We start from the raw sequence: 23,862 nt of genomic DNA on the forward strand, positions 1-23,862 counted from the left end.
GACGGATGATATGGTGCTGACGTGATGTGGTGTATCCCATTTGCCTTCATAAAATTTTGAAACTCCTGAGAGACGAACTGCGGTCCGTTGTCGCTCACAAGTTGTTCTGGCAGACCAAAACGACTAAAGAGTTCTCGTAGTTTTTGGATAGTACTCTCTGCAGTAGTGGACTGCATTATAGAGACTTCTGGCCATTTAGAATGGGCATCTACTGCCACCAAGAACATGCTTCCTTCAAGGGGGCCAGCAAAGTCAACGTGAATACGTTGCCAAGGGTTTTCAGGCCAGTCCCATGGGAGTAGGGGTGCCCACTGGGGTACATTTCTTACACTCTGACATGACATACAAGCTTTTGCCTTCTCTTCAATAGCACCGTCCAATCTAGGCCACCAAAAATAGCTTCGTGCAATTTCCTTCATGCGCACTATTCCACAGTGACCGGAATGTAGCTGTTCTAACATCTGTGATCTCAGGGGTGGTGGAATAATGACACGCCTCCCCCACAACAAACAACCAGATTGGACCGATAACTCCGTCCGCCTGGACATGTAGGGAACAAGGTCGGGTGAGACCGGAGAGGTTTGTCGAGATTTTCCATGCATCACCAGGTCCATAACTTGGGATAATACTGGGTCAACGTGGGTTGCCTTCTTTATCTGAGTAGCAGTGATGGGTGTATTCTCTACCTGTTCAAAGTAGAAGATTTCCTTTTGGGCACTATCTTGATGTTTGACCGGAAAAGGCAACCTTGAGAGGCCATCTGCATTGCCGTGCAGAGTGGATTTCCGATATTTGATTTCATATGTGTGTGCAGAAAGTATCAATGCCCAACGTTGCATACGACTAGCAGCTAATGGGGGAATGCCTGTGTAGGGTCCAAAAATTGATGTCAGAGGTCGATGGTCTGTAAGAAGAGTAAACTTTCGCCCAAACAGGTACTGATGAAACTTCCTAATTCCAAAAACAATTCCTAATGCCTCACGTTCGATTTGGGCGTAGTTAGTTTCTGCTTTGCTTAGAGTGCGTGAAGCAAAAGCAATAGGTCTCTCTTCTCCCGAAGGCATAATGTGTGACACGACCGCTCCCACTCCATAAGGGGAAGCATCGCAGGCCAATTGCAGGGGTAAGGATGGATCAAAGTGCGTTAGAACTTCAGAATTTAACAATGCATCCTTAGCTTTGTTAAATGCAACATCACAGGCTTCAGTCCACTTCCAGGCCTTGTTCTGCCCAAGGAGCTCATGAAGTGGTTTTAGCAGTGTGGCTAACTGTGAGATGAACTTTCCATAATAGTTCAGTAGTCCTAGAAATGAGCGCAGCTGGCTTACATTTCGAGGTGGGGGAGCCTCCACAATAGCTTTAACTTTTGCAGGGGCCTTATGAAGACCTGCAGAATCGATGATGTGTCCCAAATATTCAACAGAGGGCTTGAAGAATTCACACTTGTCTTTGCGAACTCGTAGGCCATACTCTTCCAGTCTTTGTAGGGTAGCCTCTAAATTCTTTAAGTGATCCTCTTCATTTCTTCCAGTGACCAGGATATCATCCAGATAGCACTGAACTCCTGACAAGCCACACAAGATCTGGTCCATAGCCCTCTGGAACAGGGCAGGAGCCGATGTGATTCCGAAGGGTAGGCGACAGTATCGATAAAGCCCCTTATGAGTCACAATAGTCAACAGCTCTTGGGACTTTTCATCGACGTGCATCTGTAAATATGCTTGACTCACATCAATCTTACTGAACTTTTGTCCCCCAGCCAGGCCTGCGAAGAGGTCATCGATGCGGGGAAGCGGGTATTGCTCTGCACACAACACTGGGTTGACAGTGACTTTAAAATCACCGCAAATCCGGAGAGAGCCATCTTTCTTCACTATTGGAACGATAGGAGTGGCCCATGAGCTATGGGTAACTGGTATTAGGACTCCATTGGTGACCAGGCGCTCCAGGTCTGCTTCAACTTTTGGCCTGATGGCATATGGCACAGTTCGGGCTTTCAGATATTTTGGTGGACTGCCAGGTTTAATGTTCAATGTCACAGTGATTCCCTTCATACTTCCCAAATCATCTCCAAAAACAGCAGCATGTTTCCTTAGTATAGGGGTTAGACTGGTTTCTTCTTTAGTCATCCGGTGCACTTCTGCCCAGTTCAGCTGAATCTTCCCAAGCCAAGACCTACCCATTAAGGCTGGGTAGTTACCTCTCACCACAAACAGTGGCAATTTAGCCGCCTGTCCATTGAGCTCCACCTTAACATCAATAGTGCCCAACATGGGCACAGCTTCACCTGTATACGTCTTCAGAACAGTTTTTGTTGCCTTAAGCGGAAGATGCTGTAGCTTTTCCTTATACACAGTCTCAGGAACCAGCGAGACAGCTGCACCGGTGTCTAGTTCCATGCGTATAGGTTTGCCCTCCAATAAGGGGGTTACCCAGTATTCATGTGAGCCCGCTGCCAAAGACAAAACATGCAGAGGCACTTCCTCTTGTGAGGAGGTGTCACCTTGATCATCCTGGGTCTGCTCTAGGGTATGCAAGGTTCCTCTTTTTGTCGGCCAGACCACAGGCCTCTTTTTCTTTTGTTTACAGGCATACTCAATGTGTCCCTTTTTGCCACAGTGTCGACACACCAGGTCCTTACACCAGCATTCTGATGCCTGGTGACCCAGCTTACCACAGCGGTAACATTCTTGACTCTGCACCGTTTTGTGGGTCAGTTCTTGTGACACTTTTTGCACCCTAGGGGATGCACCGATGTATTGTGCCTCCCTTGTAGCCAGTTCCATGGAGACAGCAATATCAACAGCCTTCTGTAATGTAAGCTGAGCCTCTGTCAGTAGGCGCTTCCGTATAGCTTCACTGCAGAGGCCACACACTAACCTGTCACGCAGGGCATCATTTAACATCTCTTTAAATTCACAGTGTTCTGCTAGCTTTTTTAAAATGGCTACAAATTGTACAACTGTTTCATCTTCCTTTTAGTCTCTTTTGTGGAACCTATATCTTTCAGCAATTACCAGTGGTTTTGGGGAGAAATGAGACCCCAGGATTTCCACAATGTCACTGTAAGATTTAGTCTCAGGCTTAACAGGGTGTAGTAAGCTGCGTAGCAGAGAGTAGGTTTTAGCCCCTACAACAGTTAAGAATATTGGCACCTTCTTCGCTTCTGTAATGTCATTTGCAATACCAAAAAGCTCAAAACGCTCAGTATACACATGCCACTGCTCTGTATTCTCATCAAAAGGCTCCAGGGGCCTGGTCAGAGTAGCCATGATTTTTAGTTTCACTTTCACAGTCAGTGCAAACAAGCAGCTTTTTTTCTTTGTTTGGTCTTTACCTTGACTTCTACTTCCTTCTGTTACTGGAGCAGCACCAGGATCCCATCCTCATCGCCAGTGTTATGTCCTAGGGGCAGCCGGTGTAGGAAGCAATCACTTGAGGCCAGAGAGCAGGCAGCTAACCAAAACCTCCATTTTATTTACAGATATACAGAGAGCTCACTCAGCCGGTTGAAACCGGCTGAGCTATCCCTTAATAGTCTAACTCAGTTGCCATAGTAACAAAACCCATGACAACCAAATACACAACAACCCCTTTTACATAGCAAACCTCTGAGTGCGACACCCCCCCCTTATAAATTAAAAACACTTTTTTATATATTTAACACTATTTTAAATGCTGGAGGCAAAGTGGGGTTTGAGTTGGAGGCTGACAGCTCGCGACCCCCAGTAATAACCTCGTGACCCCCTGAGGGGTCCTGACCCCCAATTTGAGAACCCCTGGATTAATTTAATTTTAGCACCCTGTGTCCATTCACATGCATATGCTACTTTGAGCATTTCAGTGTTCACAACATAGGCTCACCCCAGATTCCGGAACAAGCTCAAATGCTCAGTTTGTGGAGTATGTACATAAGCTATACTAAAGACAAACCCACAGTAACCGTCTCCAGTTTGTGAGGGACCCCATGGAGCCAGTCTCTAGGAAACAGATAAATGCATGGAGGTTAAGTCCATTAATAGCCTTTAGCCAGGATGGGTAAGGAATGGTGTCCCTAGCCTCTGTTTGTCAGAGGGTGGAGATGGATGGCAGGAGAAGGATCACTTGATTACTCCCTCTGGGGCACTTGGCATTGGCCATTGTCTGTAGACAGGATACTGGGCTGAATGGACCTTTGGTTTGACCCAGTATGGCTGTTCTTATGTTCTAACCTAAAAGAACCCAAAGTTATGGAGACAGATAAGAGTCAAGGAAGCCAGCAGAGTATCAGAAACCTGGAAAAAACTCTGACTGGAGGAGCTCAGGCGTTTGGTCACAAGCTGAGGTGGTTCAAAAGTTTTGGATTTTTTTTAAGCAGAATTTTTTAATTGTTTCTTTAAACAATCAAACACAGCAAGCAGCAAATATTTGGCCACACACTTCTGAAACACCAAACCATGTTCAGGTTTTGGCAGACTAATTTCAGCTTTTCAATTTAAAAAAACACATCACATTTTGAAGGAAAGCAGACATTGTCCGTGATTTTTTTCTGCTTTTTAAACCCCCCTAGTTTTCGATCCAGAAAAAGTTTTAACGGAAAATATTTGTCCAACCCTTTTAATGAGCTTTAGTGCCTTTTATTACTAGCTGATGCTGAGAACCAGTGATACCTTGTAAAGAAGTTTTCTCAAAACTGGGTTGGTGCCGAGATGCAGAAGGTTTATTTTTCCCAGGGCCGCCTGTGGGGGGGAAGCAAGTGGGGCAATTTGCGCCAGGCCCCGCAGGGGTCCCCATGAGAATATAGTATTGTATAGTATTGCCATTTTTTTTATGGAGGGGGCCCCCAAAATTGCTTTGCCCCAGGCCCCCTGAATCCTCTGGGCGGCCCTGAGGCAAACAGAACTGGAAAGACAATTTCAGCCAAATAGACCCAATGAATGAACTTCACTTGTACAAACAGAGCAGCTAAAAAGAACTGAACCACAGTGAACAACCAGCATTTCTCCAAGACCTAACAGCCTATATGTTCAGTGGGACAGAAAACTGACAGCAATAGCACCACCTGCTGTGTGTAAAGGGAGCATGATGCTGAGGACGGAATGACTCCTGCTCCCAGCAGGCTGGTAGGGAGGTCCCAGTGGGGGAAGTGACTAAAATGAAGGGGTGACTTATCTGCCCCTCCAGGTCAGCTCGTATTTTGGGGGTACACTGTGTGCTGTGGACCTCGACAGAGATGGGAACACGGACCTGGTTCTGATCGGAGACCCCATGTACTATACATCTCTGAATGGAGGGCGTGTCTATATCTGCCTGATTAACCAGCAGGAAGGAGAGGGGAAGAACTGGGGTTTATGATGTAGCTGGACAGATTTAGCGCTGGGATACCATTAAACGGCTTGCTAGGCAGAGGTGTCCCCATGCTCCAGTCCAGGGCTAAGGGGCGCTGTGCTGCAGGGACCAGGGTGGGGGCATAGTAGAAGATGCTCTCTCCTGCAGTCAGTGCTGACCCCCATGCCCTAGTGTGGCACTAGGGGGTGCTGTGCTGCAGGGAGCAGGGAAGGGTCTCTGTAGGGGGTGCTGATCCTTTCGCCCTTTGTATCTTTGGATGGGGCCTGCAGGGGGTGATGCAGATCTGCAGGAAGACACTGCAGGGGCAGACGGAGCAGGCATTCGGGCGCTTTGGGGCCAGCATGTCTGAAATCAGGGACATCAGCGGGGACGGACAGACGGACCTGGCCATCGGGGCCCCCCTGAGAACAACAATCGCGGGGCCTTGTACATCTTCCATGGGGAAAAGGGAGGCCTCAGTCCCCAGTACAGACAGGTGAGCCCAGCTCCTGCGGGGAGGGGTCACCACAGATCCTGAAAGAGACATCATGGGGCCCCACCGCCCCCTAGTGCCTATTAGCCTGTAGCTGCCGCTATCCCTTCTCTCACCCTCCGCTGCCCCCTAGTGCCCATTATACAGCACAGTCGCCCCTTCCCCACCCCTCACCCTCTGCTGCCCCCTAGTGCCCATTATACAGCACAGCCGCCCCTTCCCCACCCCTCACCCTCCGCTGCCTCATAGTGTCCATTATACAGTATAGCCGCCCCTTCCCCACCCCTCACCCTCCGCTGCCCCCTAGTGCCCATTATACAGCACAGCCACCCCTTCCCCACCCCTCACCCCCCACTGCCCCCGGTGCCCATTATACAGCACAGCCGCCCCTTCCCCACCCCTTACTGCTCTCTCTGCCCCACAGCACATCGAGGGGTCTCTGTTCCCCAGCAGGCTGCAGTACTTTGGCCAGGCCGTCAGTGGCGGGACAGACCTGACGGGGGACGGACTCCCAGACATCGCGGTGGGGGCACAAGGGCAGGTCCTGCTGCTGAGGTGAGTTACTCTGTGTCGTTGCACTGCTCCACCTGACAATCTCATGCCTTATGATCAAGAATTGCTATAATTTCATCACTATTGCATGTTCACACTATGATCCTTGTGTCGGCAGAGTGCGTCCACACTTGGTGCTCTACCATTGATAGTGAGAATAGTGCACTGTGTGGGTACACAGTGTGTGACTCGCCACATTCTGTAGCTAGGAGTTGTGCGAAGGTGGTGTGGATCGCAGCTCCTGATAGGTGCTCGCTCAATGTCCCATGATGCATTATTTTCTGTCCCAGCATTCCATGGTCTTCCAAACACATTTAGCAGCATTTTTAACACCCCCTGTTTACTATGCACCCTCCATCTCTGTGTGAAAGGATGGATCCCCCAATACTCTCTACTGTTATGGTCACAGTTATGAACACATCGCGGCTCATCATACAGTATATCATGAGCACCCAATCTGAACAGGAATCAGAGTTGCCTGACCTGCTGTGTGCCATGGAAAGAAGCAACACCAGGTTACTTTTGGCATTCATAGAGCAGCTGAACACTTTTGGGCTCAGGAAACAAGCACTGTTCTCCTTATGCCCCTTTCTGTCCCATCTTTCCATTTCTCTCAGCACCATGCATTCTTTTTATTCTGACTTAGAGGATTGGCGCACCTCTCTGAACATGTCCTCCTTGCTCCACCTTGGTTGCTTTCTTATCTGGCATAGGTGCTCTGCCAGTGTGTAGTGGGGTCCCTTGAATGCCACATCTGCAGATGCACAAGAAACAATGCACAGAAGCATCGTTGTTAGTTCACGCACAGCATTGAATCATTACAGTAAAATACACTTCTTGTAACATACCAATCACTTTCACAATGTCCCTTGGCAAGCACACATCTCAACGAACACTGTAAACATGGTGAGTATGGCCTAGGTGAGGGGGTGGACATTCAAAATGAGGCAAAGGGGTTGATGCTTTCAGAGGATCAGTGAAGGCGACTGGGGACAATATTGTAAATTCTGCCACCATTTTCCACGGGGGCTGGTGGAGGGGCGGGATCATTGAAGCTGATATCGCACTCCTGAGGGTAAGCAAGGGCACATCTACTACATGCGTCCAGGTTCAGACCAGGTCCCTATGCTGCTCAGCTGTGTGCCTCTTTGGTCCCTGGTTGCCGAGTGGTGCGGGAAAGTTTCCTACAATGGGGAAGGAACAAAGCAGCTCAGCCAAGGAACCTTTGGCAGAGGATTGGCGAGTACCTCCAGGTAATTTGCTAGAGCTCTCTCTGGAGGATTCCCATGAAATCTGGGTGTGCAACAACACCCTGTTCCGCCGCACTGCTAAGCTGCACAGGGGAATGCACGGCACACAGAAACACAGAAAGTCTTGCACATTTCTATCTCTTTTTTTCGCCCACTACTGCAGTATTCAGAGCAAAGGACAGCTGTCTGCCAGGTAATCAAGCAGTATCTGCTTAAAAAGATCACTAACCAGGGGTCTCCTCTCCTGCATTGTGCTTGCCGGAGACGGACTGCTGGGTCTGGCTACACCCCTCCAGAGTGGAAAAGAGCTCCTGACTCACCATAGTACCGGACGACCCTGATGTGGGATCCACAACGTCCTCCAATTTGACCTCCTCATCCACCACTTCGTCCTCAGGGTTAGGTCCACTTTCCGCTGTCTCCCGCCCCACCAAAGTGTCCAAGGGGCTCTTGGCGGTGCAGATGGGGTCATCACCAAGGATGGTGTACAACTGCTTGTAGAGGAGGCAGCTCAGGGGGCAGCACCAGAGTGACAGTTTGTCTCCCTTGCCTTCTGGTACACCTGCCTCAGCTCCTTTATCTTCACTCTGCACCGCACCGTGTCCCGATGTGTAGCCCTTCTCACAGAAGCCATGAGAAATGTGCCACTAGGTCTTGAAGTTCCTATAGCTGGAGCAGAGCTAGGAGGGGACAGGCTCCTCTCACAATATACTCAGCAGATCCAACAGCTTTGCAGTGGTCCAAGTGGGAGAGCGTTTGCCACGTGGAACTGCCACGGTCAGCTGGGAGGTGTGATGTGAGCTCTCCACACTGAGCTGACAGGAAATGGAACTTCGAAAATTCCTGGGCCTTTAAAAGAGGAAGGCGCATGCTTATTTATGTGGCTGCAGAGCACCAGGGTTCGAACCGCTGGTTAGAGCGGTCAGGACTTAGGGTTGCCAACTTTCTAGTTGCACAAAACCGAATGCCTGCCCCTCCCCCGAGTTCTGCCCCCACTCACTGCATTCCCCCTCCCTCAGTGGCTCGCTCTCCCCCAATCTCACTCACTTTCACTGGGCTTGGGAAGGTGGTTGGGGTGTTGGAGGGGGTGAGGGCTCTAACTGGGGGTGCGGGCTCCAGGGTGTGGCAAGAAATGAAGGGTGCAGGAAGGGGCTCTGGAATGAGGCAGAGGATTGGGATGCAGGAGGGGGTGAGGGATCTGGGGGGCAGGGATGAGGGGTTCAGGGTGTGGGAGGGAGCTGTGGGCTGGAGCAGGGGGTTGGGGTGCAAGGGGGGTGAGGGCTCTGGGCTGGGGGTTCTGGCTCTAGGGTGGGGCTTGGGATGAGGGTTTGGGGTGCAAGAGGGGTCTTTGGGTTGGGGGGTCTCAGGGCAGGGGCAAGGGGTTGGGGCTCAGGATTGGGGGGTGGACTTACCTTGGGCAGCTCCTGGTTAGCGGCACATTGGGGGGGCTAAGGTGGGCTCCTCTGCCTGTCCTGGCACTGCGCTGCGCGTGCCCTGGAAACAGGCAGCAGGTCTGCGACCTAGGTAGGGGGGCCAGGAGGCTCCACACACCATTCTCGCCCACAGGCACCTCTGCCTGAGCTCCCATTGGCTCGGGTCAGGGGCAGCGTGCAGAGCCCCGTGCCCCCCCCCCCCCGCCTAGGAGCTGGACCTTCTGGCACAGCCCCCCTTTCCCTTCCGGGGCCTGATATATCTCTCTGTCTCCCCTGCTCTGCCCAGAGGACACAGTGACCCCCATCACCCTGCGTCTCAACTACACCCTGACGGGGGAGCCCATTGCTGCTGCTGGTGACCTCAGACCCATCCTGAGCGAGGACTCCGCGCCAGTGTCTGCAGGCTCGGTAAGGTGCCAGATCCAGGCCCCATGGTGGGTCTGCTGCCGGGATTGAACCAGTGACCGTGGGGTTTGAAAGCAAGAGTCTGGAAAATTAAGAGGCAGCAGCAGCCTCCTAAACCCGTTTATACAGCGCAGCCACTAGAAGATGATGTTGATGGATGCTGAGTTTGCCTTGGTGACAGACCCATCTCCCCTCCATGGGAACATTCCAATTTCTCCTCAAAGCTCCCAAAATATTTTGGCTAAAAAAAAAAAACTTTTACTAAAAAAATTTCAAAATTTACTTTGGCCAGGTCCCCCTAGAGAGGAAAGGCCCCATGCTCTGTTCCTCATCCCCCCGAGCCAGCCAGTCCTCCAGCCATGGTGACCCTAGAAGTGTAAAACTGCTGCCGGGCAGAGAGTGAGCAGGAACGGGGGGTGTATGTGTGGGGTGGGGCTGATGATTGGTTTGCTGTGCCCCAGTGCAGAGGACTTGGAGGAGCTGGGGTAATGGGAGGGTCCCTGTGTCCCTGTGTTGTCGCTCTGGCAGGTGGTGCTGCAGCCCCCTCCTCACCCACTCTGATCCTGCTCTCCTGGGTCTACCCCCAGCTCCCGTTTCAGAAGGACTGCGGCCTGGATGGCCGCTGCGATGATCAGTTAGAAATCTCCTTCAATTTCTCTGGGTAAGTAACTGAATCCTCCTCCCCAAAACACCTACCATGGTTGGACGCATCCGGCTTGATCACGCCTCTGATCTTCAACATCCAGCTGGAGACGTTGCCAGATTTCCAGTGCTGATGGATCCCGGGTGGGGGTGTGTGAAGGGTTGCCCCCCCACCCCCGCTTCGGGCTGCCCCTTGATGTACTGGGGAACCACTGAGCCTGCCGGTTCCACCAGCCTGGGCTCCCTATCACTGTTCTGCTGAGCCAGGCCCTCCAGCCTCCAGCACACACCCAGGTAGGGACACACCCAGCTGCAGAAAGACACAGACACTGAAATCAGCTCTGCATGGGAAGACTCAGCTCGGGAATTGCCCAGCACTCAGGAACACTCAGGAGTGTAAACCCAAAATTGTCTTGTCTTGCACTGCACAGGAAACTGTACAGTGTAAGCTCATGAAAATCGCCCCCTCCCTCAATGCAGAGGATGATCTGCACAGCTTTTTGCTCCCCAGTTATGAATTGTATAAACTGGTTTAAAGAAAACAAGCACAAGGTTAATGACTACAAAGGATAGATTTTAAGTGATTATAAGGGATAGAAAACACATCAAAGCAGATTACTGAGCAAATAAAACAAACTCGCAAACTACGCTTAATACACGAAAGAAGCTGGCTACAAGTGGTAATTTCTCTCGTTGTTTTAAGCAGGTTACAGAGTTTCCTGTAGACAAACCGTTGTTGCTTGCAGCTTAGAACCCCAGATATTCCTGTCACAGGCCAGTCACCTTCTAGCCCGGGTCCAGTCCTTTCTTCCCCAGATCAGTCTTAGATGTTTTCAGCAGCATCTTGGGCAGGGATTCAGTGAAGAACCAGCCCTGATTAACTCACTTCCCTGCCTTATATAGGATTTACATGTGCGGGAATCCTTTGTTTCCCTGTTTGATCCCTTTGGGGTTTACGCCATCCGAACTTATTGATTTTGCAACAAGATCAGATGCAGAGCGGTTCTGAGGAATTTGTTGCCGCCCTCAATTAAGGTGAGTTATCGCACTTCTGAGGAATAACTTTTGCCACCCTCAGTAAGGTTAATGCACCGGTGCTGAGGGGTTTTTGCTACCTCAAATAAGGGAAAGGTTGTATTGAGTCCGGACATAAAGAATTAAGGTTTAAGGTTATTGTTAAATAAGATTCATCTAGATATGGGGAATGAATGTGTGTGCGTGAATGAATGAAGGAGGGTATGAGCCGCTGACCAGGTCTAAGACTTAAGCTGACTCCAGCCACCCCAGGGCTACCCCATGTGGGAGTTCCAAAAGCAAGGGGGGTGGGTCAGCTGAACCTTGTGACCCAATGGAGAGGTTTCCCTTACTCATGAGCTGCTGACCAGGTCTGGGACTTAAGCCACTAGTCGGTGGAACCCCGTGACCCAGTGGACCCTTTTTCCTGTGAGACAGAAAGATTTTTCGTTTAGCTTATGAGCTGCTGACCTAGTGGACAGGGCACACCCCGGTGTGATTGGAAAATGGGGGAGGGACAGACAGTCTAAGAATTCTCCCACACCATCAAAGGGAACCCCTGCATACCATATGTATGCGCATTATGGTCCTAGGACCTGCAGGTATTTAGAACATTGGAATTTTTACATGCATGATAATCCATCTAAACAATTGCCACTAGAAGGTACCTTTGATCTAGATAAAATCATATACCTCAGAGGAACCCTTACATCACCAAAAGCCTCTAACACACGGTGGGAGCAATTTGTCTATTGGTGGGAGGAAGCTACAAAGACATGAGTCTCGAGTGCGGCGTCTGAAGGACTCCCAGGAAAAATTAAAAAACTCAAGTAGAAGATTTGAAAACTAAATGCAAAGCATCCGGATGCCTCCCTACCCAAACCACTTCATCAACCCCCCTCGGCTCCTTTATATCCCCAATTAGTTAAGGCTGCAAGGGAGGCGGGAAAGGAACGGGTTAATTTGAAAATTCAGCTTGACCTAGAGATAAAGAGAAAGCTGCTCTGCGTTCAAGGTCAAGAACCAACACAGTCTGTCTTGCTCTCCATGCCAAGCACCAAAAAACCCAGCTGGCTGTGAAAAATATAGACAGAGGCAAAATAAAGGCAACACAAGTTCCAGGACTGAGATTACATTTGCAAAGGTTGGCCGCCCAGTGAGACCCAACAGTCTGCCTTTGCGACCCTGGAGCCAGTGTGGTTTGGGGATGCTGAAGAAGCCACAGGCAGCCGACTTGGACTGGAATACTGAGCAAGAGAGAACCCAGGGTGAAAAAACCCAAGAGCAGAAGCAAGTTGGAGATTTTTTGCAGCGTACCTCTGGATAACCTGTGCACAGGATAACCTCCCGTCTACCTCTCTCTCTGTCTCTCCTACCCCCGGGCCTGGCCAGCCCGGGCAGCGTGTGTGTGAGTATGGGGGAAAAAAAAAAGAAGGTTGGAGGTGGCCGGTCAGTGCAGGACCAGACAATAAGAGGAGTTGGGGAAAAGGGAAGAGATGTGTACCTGACAGCTAGAGAAAACTGAACAGTTAAAATGCCAATTGTCCGGTTGTTCTTTCCAGGTGGTAAGCCTCACGGGGGAGGACTCAGGTAGGCTTGTGAGTGAGAATGTTTAAGAACAGGACCAGGAGGGGTGGGGAAGACCACCCTCCTTGCTAAATTGGTAGTGGAACAAAGCCTGTGCCCATGGAAAGGGACGGTGCAGCAAGGGAAAAAGGAGCGGGCCCAGACAAGCAGACAGGCAGGCAGAGAAGAAAAAGAAAATGGAAAAATAGTTGGAAGCCCTGAGGGATATGGTAGCAGGACTAAGGCAAAGCAGTAAGTATGGGCATGGGGAATTTAAACCCCTGGAACAATAATTTGAATGCTAAAATTTGAGTTGATTGGGATGTCGTTTTGGGAAAATAAGCAAGTGATTTAAGGAAAAAATAAGTTAACTCTGTAGTTGCTGGAGGGAATTATCAGTTGGATTTTGTAAAAAACGCTAAAAAGAACAAGAATTCTTGGTTTCTTTGCAGCCATTCTGAAGGAAAACTGGGCCCTTTTCCAAAGAAATGTCTGTAAATAAATCCAGGCAAAGAGACTATTTAATTAAAATCATTTGACTATGAACACTTTAGTTGGATTAGAAAAATCATACGGGATGTCTATTGGAATTTAACCACCCCAAATGTATGAAAGGAATGTCAAGGAAAAGAACACTTGTAGTGTATATTGTAAAAGGAATGAGGAAGATGCAAATATGCAATGCTACTTAATTAAAATCCTATTAGGCTCCAAGGGGCTAGAATAGGTGGTGTTTTCCTTTTTGGATTACTGTGTGTTTTTGAAAATAGGAGTTAAAGGTAACGGGCAATCAGAACTGTGATAAAAGTTAATTGTGTTCCTTTTAAGTAAAAGGTTTTAACCTGTGAATGGCTCTGGATCTAAAAGCGAGCCAGAAAGCATCTGTGTGCTAATGCAAATTACCTAATTGATAAGATAGAAGCCACTGAAACCTGGCCTGCCTATGAAACAAACACAGAAAAATATGGGGGTAATTCCTCTGTTTTGCCTGCAATCAGCAAGGGTATTTGTATAAGAAAGAAATATTTTAAACAAGGACTGATCGCCCCAGAAGGGGTAGAAATATGTTTTTGTCTTTTAGAAAATTAGAGAAAGCTAATGCCAGCGGAAGAGCAATCCAACATACCATGCATTTACTGGCACAATAGAAACTGTGTTCTATGTCCTTGTGGTGTGAAGTGAGTCGGTGTGGCTCCCCTCCTGCCCAGCGGAGGGAGCGCCCTTGCAGACACTGAAGTGGGCGGAGCCACCGCTGCCTATTCCCGCCCCCCGGAAATCAAGGGGCGGGACAGGAAGTATAAAAGCTGGCCGCCAGAGCTCAGTCAGGAGCCAGCCGCCGCAGAGAGCAGACGTGCTGCAGGGAGCTTGAGACTGGGAAACCTCCAGGACCCAGGGCAGCAGCCCAGACTGGCCGGAGCTTCCCCGCGCCCATTACCTGGAGGAACTCCCAGAGTTTCCCCGTGCCCACTACCCGGAGGAGCCCCCGGAGCTTCCTGTGCCTTCTATCCGGAGGAACCACCGGAGCCTCCTCACCCCTGCTGCTACCCGGAGAAGCCGCCGGAGCACGCCTGGCCGGACTTCCCCGAGGAACTGCCGGACCTGCCTCCAAGCCCTGGCCGAGAGGAGCCCATGCTGGCGGACTGGCCGGGGACTGACGCCACGGACCAGGTAGGCCCTGAGGGGGAGACCGGAAGTAGCCCGGGGGTAGCCAACCCGTCAGGCTGCAGACATACCTGAACCTATGTCAGTGTGTTTCGGTCAGGAGCCCCACTGACTGAGCAGCGGTGATAACCGCTGCTAGGGCCCCGGGCTGGGACACAGTGGAGTGGGTGGGCCTGCCTCCCCCCTGCCACCCCACTCACGGGTGGCATCTCCCCCTCACCCCAACGCTCAGGTGTAAGGGCCTGGGCCTATGTACTCAACTGTTTGTCTGCTCAGCCCCTGCCTAAGGGTCTGAGTCCTGACTGTTTGTTGCCCCGCCCTGATCCAGGGCCTGGGCCTATGTACTCAACTGTTTGTCTGCTCCGCCCCTGCCTAAGGGCCCGAGCTCCCTGAACTTTGGGGTTACTGATTGTGCTTTGCTCAGCCCTGAGCCAAAAGGGTCTGAGCCTTGTGACTCTGTGTTGGTGCCCTGCCCAAGCATAGGGCTGGGCCCCTTTAAACTGTACCGCTGCTCAGCCCTGAAGCAGAAGGCCTGAGCCCCTTTGACTCTGTATTGTTGTGCAGCCCCAAGCCAGAGGGCCTGTGCCTTGGGACCTTGTGTTTGTTGCCCAGGAACACCGGGGACCTGCCCGGACCAGATGGGGTGTAGTGAGTCGGTGTGGCTCCCCTCCGCCCCTTGGAGAGGGTCGAGCCCCGGTCACACACGATTACAGGTGTTTTGTCTTATGGCTAGAATTGTTGTGTTTAGTTTTCTACAGGACAGCCTAGTTCAAAACCAAATGGAAGGGTTAGAGCTAAACGCGGATACTTTTTTTATCCAACTTGGAATACAAGGCGGTTTGGATACTATCAGAAAATATTAAGGTTTTAAAATACGTGACTGAGGCTGCGCCAAAAGCTGAGAAATGTTCTTGGAGTGCTGCTGGGTGCACTTTACACCCTGATCACCTTTGATGGTCCCTGGATGGCCACCTGGTTGTGCCTCAGGTGCTCTTGCCCTATTTGCTCGGGTGCACCACTGGATGGCACACATGTGGAAAGGGGGGATGATTGCTGCAGTTAACGAGATTGGTATGCACCTAATTTTGATTTTCCTGGTCGTTGGGTGTTTTCCATCTCTGTAGTCTTAGATCTGCTGTTTTTCTTCCTGCTGCCCTTGCTATTTTGCAGGCCTGTGCAACTGGATTTCTTTCAGGCACATTCAAGCCCCCGTCTTTCTCGGCTGTCAGCCAAGTCTCGGCTATAAGCAGTGTCCTTGGGCGGGAGCCAGCGTCTTGTCTTCGGACTGAGTTTGCTAGCTGCAGTGTTGAATTCATTCGTTCTCTGCTGCTTCTTTCTTCTTCTTCTCTTCCCCGCCCCGGCCTCTCATACCTGCAAAGAAAACTTCCACTTTCCACTCACACACCTTTGACCCTCCCCAAAATGCTTTTCAATGCTTGCAACAGGGTTGGCCACATACACTGCTGATTTGCCTTTCCTGGAGACTCACTGAGGGAGGAGGGTCAGCAACGTAATATTGGAAAAGCAGTTAAAGCTAGAAAAGCAGCACATCCCTTGGGGTCCTTTTGTAAATATTCAGATTGATTTTATTCAAATACCTAAATGTTGTAACAATGAGTATATGTAAGTATTAGTTGATGTTTTTCAAGCTGGGTTGAAGCTTTCCCCTGCAGAAGGGCAGACGCCAAGTCCGTTGTGAAAATTTTGCTTAAGGATTTCATTCCAAGGTTTGGCATACCTGTGAGTATCAACAGTGATTGTGGTACTCATTTTACTGGACAGATTATAAACGACTGAATTGTCGAGTAAGCACTGAATTAGTTACAGCACATTCTTTTTGTTTAAATTAGTATGTACACACCTACATGTGTTAGAACACCCCAAAAACCCTTATTAAGTAATAAAAACAGTCCATTCTGTTAGTAAACCCACACTATCTATTGTGCACAGCATTACGCATATCACACAGACATTTTGACCTTGAAAATATATTTCTTTGCAACAATCTGTTGCCACAAATAGCCCTGACAAATCTCCCGGCAGTTCTCAGGGGAGGGGGGAAGGGGTCATAAGCCAGGGCTTGTTTATGCAAGTGGGAAAGGAAGGGAGGAGGACATAACATTTATTTTACCTTCTTTCACACGAAGGGAATTATTCAACAGCTACATTTCTCATGCAGCTGCATTTGTATTCATTTGTACAAGCAACGGGGAAGGGAAAATATGGCAACTTATTTATTAAACAAAGAACTACAGCCTTCTTACGCCTTTGTCCCCCAATGCCATGTCAGAACGTTAGCAGCTTCCCATGTCTGTTTGTTACCCCTAAAATATACCAACACTCCCCCACTCTCTTCAAAGCAGGGCCCAGGCACTCCTCCTTCTCGCACAGTGAACGGAGAGGCATTCAGGCTGGAGGCCCTGGCTCCAGCTAGCCTGATAGCATGATCCATGGATCATGCTATGAGGAGAAAGAGAAGGCAGTTCATAAATGGGTTAGCCACCGAATTTATAAATATGGTGTCATAAATATAAAGAGAAGGGTAACAGCCGTTATGTATGCAGTAACATATAATCTCTCCTGGCCAGAGGTACAGAATCCCCTTACCTATTACAGCCCAATGGACTCACAAGTGGGAGAAGATGGTAAATCCCTCCATAGGTTTAATATGCAGCAGGTTGTAAAATCCCCAGACCCTCACTCCCTGGCTTGAGGACACAGTTCAGGGAGTAGGGGGTCCCCAAAACAAATTCCCTGCCTGACTAACTAAAAGATGGTGCCCTCACAAACTCCACGAATGATCCTCAGGTTCAGAGATGACTCTGGACTCCTGGGTCACTGCAGAGGGGCTGATTTCTGCGGGCCGGGATCCTCGTCAGGCTGCGTCAGTCCCAGGATTTCCCCTCACCCCAAAGGGGTGCAGGGCTCAAGGTGCAGGTTACACAACTACACTAAAATCCAAATTGTCGTCTCCTAGCCCAGCGTCCAGACACACTCCCAGCAGGCAGCAGCCCTGGACTAGCAGCGAGAGCAGCGCTGACCATGTGGTGACTGGTCTCACCGAGGGAGCTGGGGGCCGAACTCAGCCTGGCTGGGGAAGTTTCCCAGCAAAACTCTACAAACTGGGAATCATCAGTGGAGAGGGAAAAGCCCAGCTGAGGGATCTGCTGTCAGGTCTCTAGAGGCCAGTTCCCAGGGGGGACCCTGCCTGCAGGCCTGGGACTCACCAGCTCCCCACACAGCCAGTCCTGCCCTTGCCCTGGCTGGCTCCAGCCTCTCTGAAATGGCTTCTCCCCTTTCCTGAGTTCCCTGGAAGGGAGCATCTCACTCCCTATTGGTTGCCTTGGCTCCCCCTCCCTGAGCTGCCAGCAGACAGAGCCCCAGCAATCTAGGTAATTTCCATGGGGGTTACACTTTTATAACACAACAAATGTTACCTTTTAGCATTTTTACAACTCCCAACCCTTTACTTCCTTCCAAACTTTATAGTATTCATTTTTACAAAGGCTACTTGTAACTCTTCATTCACTTTAAATTACTTACTTCTGCATTCAATTCTTTAAGGGGTACATTTTGCCTGTAATGACATAGCCACCTAGTAAATCCGTGCAACACAGCTGCCCTACCTTGTGTCTCCTTTACCTTGGGATTCTTTAAAAAGGCAGTAAAACATTTGTCTCTATGGTCACCCAAGGACATTTTACTTAATTTTTTTTAATGAAATGCAGCAGACTTCTGTCGTGCTTTGTCCAAACAAACTTTTCACTAAGTATCCAAAGTACCATCCGTTAAAACTTCAGAAAACCAGAAGTGTAAGAGAGGGGGCGGGCAGGAGGGGAGGCAGAGAGGGAGAGAAATGTGGGCCAGGGAACAAGAAGTTTGCTTTAAGGCATCTACTTGACCCTTGAGGGTCAGGTTCTTTGACTTAGGATGATTAAAATCGTCCATAGATTTTCAGCCATTCTGACTGCCAGCACGTTGTGATGATTTACTGTGCTCTGTTCTTCAGCAATTTGCTGCAAAGTTTCCACTTTGTTTTTAAGACTTGTAACCTCCTCCCCTAAATCTGACAGACCCTCACACAGAGCCTGCAGCAAAACAGCCCTTTTCTTATCCTGGGAGCACTTGGACACCAGGGAAGCTTCCACCCACCCCTGGATGACTGGCCAATCCTGACAATCCCCAGAGGGAGCCGCATGAGGACCCTCCATCTCCCCACCAGTTTATTAATAAACTTTTTAACCAGGGTTGCAGTAAAGGGCCCGTTCAAGTTCAACTTACTCATCGAATCCATGGCGAGATGTGGTGATCAGGCACAACTCTACGCTGGGATCCTGTTTGTGATGCCAGATGTTAGAAGAAAAAAGCAGATTGACCCAAAAGGTGGATTTGAGTACGAGCTTCTTTATTGCAATACCTGTTCCCCTCGACCCAATTGTCGAGTAAGCACCGAATTAGTTACAGCACATTCTTTTTGTCTAAGTGAGTATGTACACGCCTACATCCGTTACAACACCCCAAAACCCCTTATTAAGTAATAAAAACACCCATTCTGTTAGTAAACCACCCTATCTATTGTGCACAGCATTACGCATATTAAACAGACATTTTTACCTTGAAAATACATTTCTTTGCAACAGCTTGTTGCTACAAATCATCCTGGTCAGCAATTCTCAGAGGAGGGAGGAAGGGGCCATAAGCCAGGGCTGGTTTATATAGCTGGAAAAGGAAGGGACGGGGAAATAACATTTCTTTTACCTTCTTTTACACAAAGGACATTATTCGACTGCTACATTTCTCATGCAGCTGCATTCTTCTAAATTCTTATAAGCAACAGGAAAAAAAAAAGCAACTTATTTATTAAACAAAAAACGACAGCCTACATATGCCTTTGTCCCCTAATGCCATGTCAGCAAATTAGCAGCTTCCGATGTCTGTTAGTTAACCCTAACATATCCCAACGAAGGGAACTTTAAAAAAATGCCTAAAATTAACTTCGTTTTCCATAAAAATTATAAAAATATCCAGAGAATTCTTCCAAGCCTAATTTGAGTATCGATTGGCTCTAGTTGGCACTAGGATGCATTTTGTTGGTGGGAGGGTGGCCAGTGATCAATTTGTATGCATCTTGGAGGTGACAACATAACGGGGGTGAAGCTGCCCAGATGGAGGTGAAGCTGGGGGCATTGGTGCAGGGGGGGCTATTGTTTGGGGGCATCGGAAGCAGGGGGGTTTCCAGCAGTTGTGCTCTGGGTTGAGCCAGGTCCCTCGCCCTCCACAGCGTCCTCCATCCTCTGCTTGTACTGGCGCTTGAAGAAGCCAAACTGGAAGGAGACAGAGAGGAGAGATGGTGAGAGCCAGATGGAGACAGGCTCATGGAGGAGCAGGAGGGGATGGGCTGTGGGAACCTCTGAAGGAAAAACTCTTGTTCCTCCCATACCAGCTGGGAGAGCCACTGGCCCCACCCCCAAGGTGATGAGTTGTGGAGGAGGGGTCCATTACCCCACCCCACACACCTTGTAGAGGGCTGCGGTGATGAGAGCCAGCAGGATCAGGCCCCCCACGCTGCTGCCCACGACGATGGGCAGGTAGTTATAGACCTCGGAGCACTCCACCACCGTCTGCACCTGGGGGAGAGGGGCTGTGAGATGGGGAACCAGGAGTCCTGGCACCATCACCCACCCCTGCTCTAACACACCAGACCCCACTTCCTCCCAGAGCAGGAACAGGACCCAGGAGTCCTGGCTCCCAGCTCTAACCACTAGCCGATGCTCTCTCTATCCTGGGCACAGCCACTCTGGTACCTGGCGCTGGACGAATCCGTCCTTCTGGGTGTATTTCTCCTCCTCAAATTCAATCCGGGCCTCGCTCACCAGACTCACTTTCTGCTGCTGAGTCTGGAACAGAGAAATTCACTGTCCCTGACTGGAAATGACGCAAACCAGCCCAGAGCATCGTCCCGGGGGACCCAGAGCAATTTACAGGCGGTTCACACAGGGATCCCTTGCCCAGCACTGAGATGCAGCCACCTCTGGGGTGAGGCGTGGGGGCAGTTCACATGGGGGGCTCTCTCATACCTGGGAGACCCACTGGAAGCTGACGTTCCCTTTGATCATGAACTCCAGCGGCTGCTGCATTTCCAGGGAGGTGATTCTGCACCGGATCTTCTTACAGGTGGCCACGGAGCAGTCCTGGGGGTGGAAGGATATCGCCGGGTGAGGCAGGGGGCGTGCAGGGTCTCAGCATGACCATAAGGCTTGACAAAGCCCTGGCTGGGATGATTTAGTTGGGATTGGTCCTGTTTTGAGCAGGGGGTTGGACTAGAACCTCCTGAGGTCCCTTCCAACCCTGATATTCTATGAGTCTATGAGGGTCTGGGTCTGTCTATAGCAGGCGTCCCGACCCCAGCCCAGCCCCCCACTCACTGTCTGTGTTAGTGCAGAGGGGAAGGGGCTGCTGGGACCCGCATCAGCCTGTACTCACCAGCAGGGGGCGATCGCTCATCTGCTTCACAAAGTCCTTCGGACCAGGTGTTCCCTCCTCACTGGTGCACTGAGCCAGCTGGGGCTGGGGAGGGAGAGAGACATGGTTTTAAGAGGGGAGGGAAAGGGACATGGGGCATTTCCCCTCTAGGGGGCGCCAGCTACAATCCAGCACCAGGGCAGGTGCATGGCTGGCTGTGGGTGGGCGAGGGAACATGTGGCCTATCCTCCCCAGACAGCCTGTCCCAGCAGGGGGCGCTGTAGGGCAGAGCAGGCGTCACTGGGCCCATCTCACACACACACGGGCAGGGAGAGGCAGGTACCTTGGAGGGGACGACCTCAGAGGCGTCCCACACCCGGACCCCGCTCAGCTCCACGGGGAACTGGAACGTGACCGAGATGGGGACGCTTCGCTGCCGCAGGTTCTTGACCTGAAAGAAACAGACTCACCATAGGGCACTGCAGGAAGAGAACCCAGGAGCTCTGATCCCCAGCCCCCGCTCTAACCCTCAGACCCCACTGCCCTGCCAGATCTGGGGATAGAACCCAGGAGTCCTGGCTCCCTGCCCTCCCCCACCCCTCCGTGCTCTAACACACTAGATCCCATTCAGGAAGTTCTGCCCCTGGGGAGAGGCTCTGGTGATGTATACACAGGGATCTCGCCTGGTATTGGGTGGATCTAGGATTGCCAGACTTCCGGTTTTTCGCTTAAACACCCAGTCGAAAAGAGACCCTGGTGGTTCGGCGGTGCAGCAGGGGACTGGGACTAAGGAGGCTCCTTGGCTGCCTGCCGTAGCTCCGCGTGGCTCCCGGAAGCTGCCATCAGATCCCTACTGTCCCATGACACATGGGTGGCCAGGGAGTCTCCATGCATTGCCCCCGCCCCGAGATCCGGCTCCAGAGCTCCCATTGGTTGGGAACTGTGACCAATGGGAGCTCCAGGGGTGGCATCTGTAGGCACGACGGCCGCACATGGAGTTTCCCTGGCTGCCCATTCATCTAGGGGCTGCAGGGACCTGGTGGCCGCTTCTGAGAGCGCCGTTGGGATCCTGAACCCCTCTATACAACTCAACCCTCTGCGCCAGCCCTGAGCCCCCTCCAGTATCCCAAACACCTCATCCCCACCTCTACCCCAGATCCTGCACCCCCCAGCTGGAGCCCTCACCCCCTCCCACACCCCAACCCCCTGCCCCAGCCCAGTGAAAGAGAGTGAGGGTGGGGGAGAGCGAGCGATGGAGGGAAAGGGGATGGAGTGAGTAGGGGCAGGACCTCAGGTCAGGGGCAGAGCGGAGGTGTTCAGTTTTGTGCGAGTAGAAATTGGCAATCCTAGGGGGCTCTCGTACCTGGGAGACCCATTGGAAGCTGCTCTGAGACCCCTCCTTGCCCCCTCTCCTCCCCCACACACACTGTGCACTGCCGGCCTCACCTCGTACTGATGTGTCACTGGCACACTTGTTCCTGCCTTGTCGGCGGAGAAGTTGACGTACTTCGTCGACTCCTCAAGGCTGGGGAAGGAAAAGGATGAAAGGAAGGAGAGAGACGGGAGTGTGAGGGAGGGGGCTGGAGAGTGGCGGTGGGTGGGGCATTGTGGTGGAAGGAGTGGGGATGGGGGCCCAGCAGGGGGCGCTCTCCCCTCTGTCTCTGCACTGACCTACCTGGTGAGGATGATGAAGATGCCGTACTTGACTGGCAGCTCTGCCTGGTGCTCCATGCGCTCAGTGATGGGGCCGCCATTGTCACTGGGGGGAGGGGAGGGCAAAGGAGAGAGATGTGAGAAGACGCAGGCAGATAACTGTCCAGGGAGGCTGCACCACAGGCCACCGCCCTGTCCTGCTCTGTGCATGGCCCCCTCCCACTGCTCCCCACTCCTGTGGTGGATTAGCCAATGGGTCCGTTCCCAGGGGCCCCAGCCAACTGGGGGCCCCCGGAAAAATGGGAGCCCCTGCGTCCTGACCCGCTCTGCCTGCCCGGCACTCCTGCCACTCCCTGCACCCCGACCCCACTCTCTGGGCGGAGCGCCGGGAGAACAGGGGGCGGGGGGAGGGAATGCAGGCAGAAGAGGTGCGGCGTGGCCCCCAGTTGCTCTGGCCCAGGGGCCCCACAAAACCCTAATCCATCCCCTGGCCCTGCCCAGCCCCCTGGCCCTGCCCAGCCCCCTCACCTGCTGGCCTTGGCCGTGATCTGCAGCCTGTCCCCCAGGTCGGCCTCAGAGGAGACGTCGAAGGTGGTGATGAAAACGGCCTGGAAAACACCCGTGGGATGAGTGTCAGGGCCTGGGGAACTGCCAGAGACTGCGGGGGTGGGGCAGGCACAGGGGATCAGGGGGGCTGTTGTATGAACTTAGATGGAATAAATGGGCCCAGGGAGGCAAAGGTGTTAACATGACCCTGCCCCTGGCCACAGACAGCGCTAATCCGGTTTGGGATCCAGAGACCTCAACCCGCTCTGTGCCATGGCAACATCTCATTAACCATCCTTTTTAGGACCTGACCCCAGCCCCGGAGTGACCTCAGGGCTCTGTTTGCACTGACTCGCCGGGCTCCCCGGGCGCTTTCCCCAGCACATCTCTTGTCAAGGGCTGGGCTGACCCCAGGGAACTGCCCCTCTCTGCTCCCAGCTGGGCTCACACTAGGGTTGCCAACTTTCTAATTCCACAAAACCGAATACCTTTGTCCCCCCCCACCTCCGAGACCCCTCCCCTACCCCGCCCCTTCTCTAAGGCCCCGCTGCCACTCACTCCATCCCCTCTCCCTCAGTGACTCACTTTCCCCCACCCTCACTCAGTTTCACTGGGCTGGGGCAGGGGGTTGGGTGAGGATACAAGCTGGGGATGTGGGCTCTGGGATGGGGCCAGAAAAGAGGAGTTCAGGGTGTGGGAAGAGGGGGCTCAGGGCTGGGGCATGGTCTTGGGTTGTGGGAGGATGTTCAGGGCTCGTCCCTACCTCGGCCCCGCTCCAGAAGATGGGGTGGTTGATCTGGCAGGTGCTGTTCCTTTGAGTCTGTTCCTCGGAGCCCACGGCCGAGCTGCACTTAACGGCCACGGCCCTCCTGTTAGA

General features: G+C 51.7%; 1 protein-coding gene across 1 annotated transcript in view; it reads right to left on the reverse strand.

Moving 5' to 3' along the window:
- LOC123368282 (integrin alpha-D-like) overlaps positions 1–19,502 on the reverse strand; it is a 168,796-nt gene extending 149,294 nt beyond the window's left edge. The window contains exons 1-2 of the mRNA XM_045012941.1: positions 18,606–19,502; positions 10,137–10,392 (exon numbers count right to left, since the gene is read on the reverse strand). Of these exons, the coding sequence (XP_044868876.1) occupies positions 10,137–10,392; positions 18,606–18,618 (269 nt within the window). The 5' untranslated portion in view covers positions 18,619–19,502. The remainder of the gene's footprint in view (positions 1–10,136; positions 10,393–18,605) is intronic.
- Between the last annotated feature and the right edge of the window lie 4,360 nt (positions 19,503–23,862).

This window comes from Mauremys mutica, chromosome 4, assembly GCF_020497125.1.
Source record: "Mauremys mutica isolate MM-2020 ecotype Southern chromosome 4, ASM2049712v1, whole genome shotgun sequence".
In the NCBI taxonomy this organism is placed as follows: domain Eukaryota; kingdom Metazoa; phylum Chordata; order Testudines; family Geoemydidae; genus Mauremys; species Mauremys mutica.